Source organism: Cryptomeria japonica, chromosome 5 (genome assembly GCF_030272615.1).
Source record: "Cryptomeria japonica chromosome 5, Sugi_1.0, whole genome shotgun sequence".
NCBI lineage: Eukaryota > Viridiplantae > Streptophyta > Pinopsida > Cupressales > Cupressaceae > Cryptomeria > Cryptomeria japonica.
In genome coordinates this window covers 290,854,689-290,858,483 of record NC_081409.1, presented here as the reverse complement: position 1 = coordinate 290,858,483, position 3,795 = coordinate 290,854,689, and the positions used below count along the sequence as shown (strand labels likewise).

General features: G+C 43.9%; 1 protein-coding gene across 1 annotated transcript; it reads left to right on the top strand.

Moving 5' to 3' along the window:
* The first annotated feature begins 277 nt into the window (after window positions 1–277).
* Window positions 278–2,237, top strand: LOC131045807 (methyltransferase FGSG_00040). Its single transcript, XM_059220593.1, has 2 exons — window positions 278–949; window positions 999–2,237. Exons 1-2 carry the CDS (start codon window positions 278–280, stop codon window positions 2,235–2,237), a joined length of 1,911 nt encoding a protein of 636 aa, XP_059076576.1.
* The last annotated feature ends 1,558 nt before the right edge of the window (window positions 2,238–3,795 follow it).

Sequence of the window (3,795 nt, the reverse complement as noted above, 5' to 3'; positions counted from 1 at the left end):
CGTCAAATTCCAGGCCTGACCCCACTTATGGTAGTAACGATCGTGGTCACAAGAGTGAGTTGTCATTTAAAAAAAACTCATCCAGCTGCCTCATATAACTGCCAAACGTACGGTGTAGATTCATGCCCCAGAGTTGAGTCATTTAAGCTTCTGATGAAAACAGGGTTAACGAATCGCCTTCATGATTGTATAAACTGCTCCCTGGGTGCTTTATTAACGGCACAGAAGCACTGGCTAGGTAAGGCATTGCAGAGTTGCATCGTTTTAAATTTCAATCATGGAAAACATCGCAGACGCCATATTTGATAAGGAAGCTCTGATTCACCAACATGAGACTGCTGCCAACCAGGCTCGTTTAGCAGCCAATTTCTTCACTTCTTACATGTCGATAGCAGATCCTGTTTCGCGCCCCGGTGCGCCCTCCGTACCGCTGCAAGGCCTCCGATCAATACGACTCCGACAGCTAAATGTAGGGCGTAGCCATCGCGGCCGGGTTCTTTTCGGCACCCTCTGCGTAGACCCCTTCAAACGTGTTGGCGTCATGACTGTGCTCCAAGACGACCAAGGCCTTGCCATTAGAGTGGCCGTCTACAATGTACCTGCGTCAGAGTCCACCCCTGCGGCTCTCGACGCAAAATATCCCAAGGGAGCCAAGGTCGCGATTAGGGAGCCCTACATTAAGCAAGCCGCAGATGGAGGCCTCGCTATTAGAATAGACGACCCTGCAAACCTGGTGAGAGTGACGGGAGAAGCATCACTGGACAAGGAGCCGCCGATAGACGTGTTGGATTTGGAGGAGGAGCGCCGCAAGGGCAACGAGTGCTTCCGGAAGCAAGACTGGCGAGGCGCCCTCACCCATTATACTAACTGCATTCAAGCACCAAATAATGGCGAACCGCGAACCGGCGAAACAGACGCGGTTGCTCGCTTATTCCAACAGAGCGGAGACGTACCTCCAGATGGGCCAGTTTAAGCAGGCATTAGAGGACTCCAACCAGAGTCTCGAGATCGATCCTGGGCATCTGAAAACTCTCTACCGAAAGGGCCGCGCTCTGCACGGCCTCAAAGACTATGCCCAGGCATATCAAGTTCTTCAAGCTGCGCTTGAGCTTAGCCCCGGGCAAGCAGATATTGATGCTGCTTTGCGCCAGTCAAGGGCTTCTTGTGCTCGGAACCGCCTGGGGGAGTACGACATTTCAGGCTTCTTGCTGGGAATTCAACCGCCTGGGAAGGTTGGAGACTTCATTGGTGATGTGGAAATCAAGAAGACCAGGGACGGCAGGGGTTGCGGGCTCTACGCTACGAAAAAAATTAGCACCGGCGAGCTATTTTTAGTGAGCAATGCCGTCGCCATTGATGACCATGGAATCAGGCCTTTCAAATATGATGAGAGACACAAAATACAAGCCTCGTCTCCGCAGGAGGATCTTGTAGCCGCTGTCATCGGTGCTGCCAAAACATCTCAGAAGCTGCTACAGCAGCTTTATGTACTAGATGAGGGTTCTGAACATGTCCGCGCTTCGACGCCGGCCATGGACTTGTTTGATGCAAACAGCCAAGAAACAACGGGAATGCAGCTGCTACAGATTGACGAGCAGCGCATCCGAGACATCGTTTCCCGAAACTCCTTGGGCGGAGAGGCAGAGATGTCGGCTTCAAGTCTGGGTTTTAGCGGGCTGTGGATGGTGCCATCGTTTATCAATCATTCTTGCATCCCGAATGCAACCAGACTTAATGTAGAAAGAGCAATGTTTTTGCATGCGACAAAGCCAATTGAGAAGGGAGAAGAAATCACCATTTCATACTTCGTTGCCCTGCTCCCACTCCCACAGCGAGAAGCCATGTGTGAAGCCTGGGGTTTCAAGTGCAACTGCAAGCGTTGTGCTCTGGAGAAGCCTCTGAAGCCTGCCTTTAAGAGCTTGAATGAACAGTTTGAGGCATTACACAACATTGCGCTTGAGGAAACCAACTCTGCAAGGTCATCAGGAGAAGAGTTTCCCACAGAGCTTCCCAAGTCTGCAGAATTTGCCCGGGTTTACGAAAAGATGGAGAAAAAAAAATCTAAATATCGGAGAATGAAACTAGAAGAAACACATTGGATTCGGGCTTCTTATGTGACTGCTTATTGGGCTGGAACGCAGTCGGATGAGTTCTTCCGCAAGACTCTTGAGGACCCCATTCCTACCGGTGATAAAATCCTGGAGGCTGTTGTAAACACCATTCCAGGCGACTTGTGAACCCTTGCCATGGCGGTTCACCAGGTGGAAGGTTTAAAACAGGGGATTGGTAATGAAGGCTGGGCCGCAGAGGATTCCGCAAAACCAGCTAGAGATGCATGTGTGCGAGTGTTGGGCAAACACAGTGAACACATTATTCAAGCACTCATACAGCGCCATGCAAAGTCTGCAATCTTTTGAGGTGGGTAACTGCTAGATTTTTTGAATTTTCACGTATACCCGTTTTGGAGTATTTTTTCTAGAATCACCGAAATTGGGTTTTGACGAACAACAACCTGTCGTTTCCTCTAATTTTTTGAATGTAAATAATTGGCTGGCCTTTCATGGCTAAGATAAATTTCAGCATAAAATCAGACATATGCCTTCACTCTTTTTATGATTCGAAGATAGTTAATATGAAAAGGTTTTTTTTCCCTCTGTCAGCAATCTGTTTTACTGTTTTTTAATCTGTGAGCAATCTGTTTCACTGTTATGTTTTACCTATATCAGATTTAAGTTATAAATAAGTCAAGAGATATCAAATTTGCAGATGCTGTTCCTGATTATAGAGTTCTTAAAAGCGGTTTTATTTTCAAAATTTAAATTAAAATACTCAACTTCCAATCTTATTAATTTAGATTGTGTTTACAAAACTGTAAAACTATTTAGGAAATGAAATGTGCAAAAATAAAGCCAAATTCCACAATAGACAGTGAATTTTGTCTGGTTCTACAGTTGTAATTACCTTGGCATAAATATAAGCAAAATATGGAAGCATAGACAAGGAAGATGAATTACCAGGCAAAAGCGGGGACACAACGCTGGGAAAAGCCTCACCGATATTTTGGAGGTATTTGTGAGTGTTTCAATGTAAATTAAATATAAGAAATGTTGCGACTTACATACAGTAAAATTTGCAATGAACAAATGTCTACTGCCTCTCAAAATTAGAGTTATAACTAAGACTTAACTTAGAAAGGAAAATAGTCCTGCGTGGCACTGGAAGTATACTCTGACTGGTAGTATTTTATTGCTGATAAACTCTCGTAAGATGGTTTTTGTTTTTGATAGAGGTAAAATGCTGCTTCTGTGCTGATTGTTTGCGGACAATGGTCCTTCCATTGTTCTCTTAATTGTACCCATGGGTTAGCCCCCTCGTTTTTGGCTGCTTTTATTATCAAAAACTTAGATTGGAAAATCCTTTGCTTGAGCCTTTACTTTCCTCCTCTCATATATCATCATAATTGATAATATGAGTCATTTAATAAACTACCCATTCTTTATTTGATCCTACCTCATCTTTTGGGGCTAAAATTGTATCCATGTCTACCACAAGCTTTACTAGATCAATAAGTGACCTTTTTATTGAATACATTTAGGTAATCAATTCTCCTTCTAGCAATTCATCTTTCAATAATTTCCTTTTCATAAATGAAAAATCAATTAATTTCATCTCTCAATTCTCTAGATCATGAAACTTCTTATTCTCATTTTGGGTCATAGTAATTGTATCCCATCTTTTCAACCCAAAGTAATTTATCATATATTATTGAACAATTATACTACTTTTCCATTACTT

What these genes read in the sequence shown, in the direction of transcription:
- LOC131045807 (XM_059220593.1), top strand. Translation starts at nt 278, where the DNA reads ATGGAAAACATCGCAGACGCCATATTTGATAAGGAAGCTCTGATTCAC. An exon ending in TATTCCAACAGAGCGGAGAC is followed by an intron (nt 950 to 998) that starts GTACCTCCAGAT and finishes GACTCCAACCAG; the next exon opens with AGTCTCGAGATCGATCCTGG.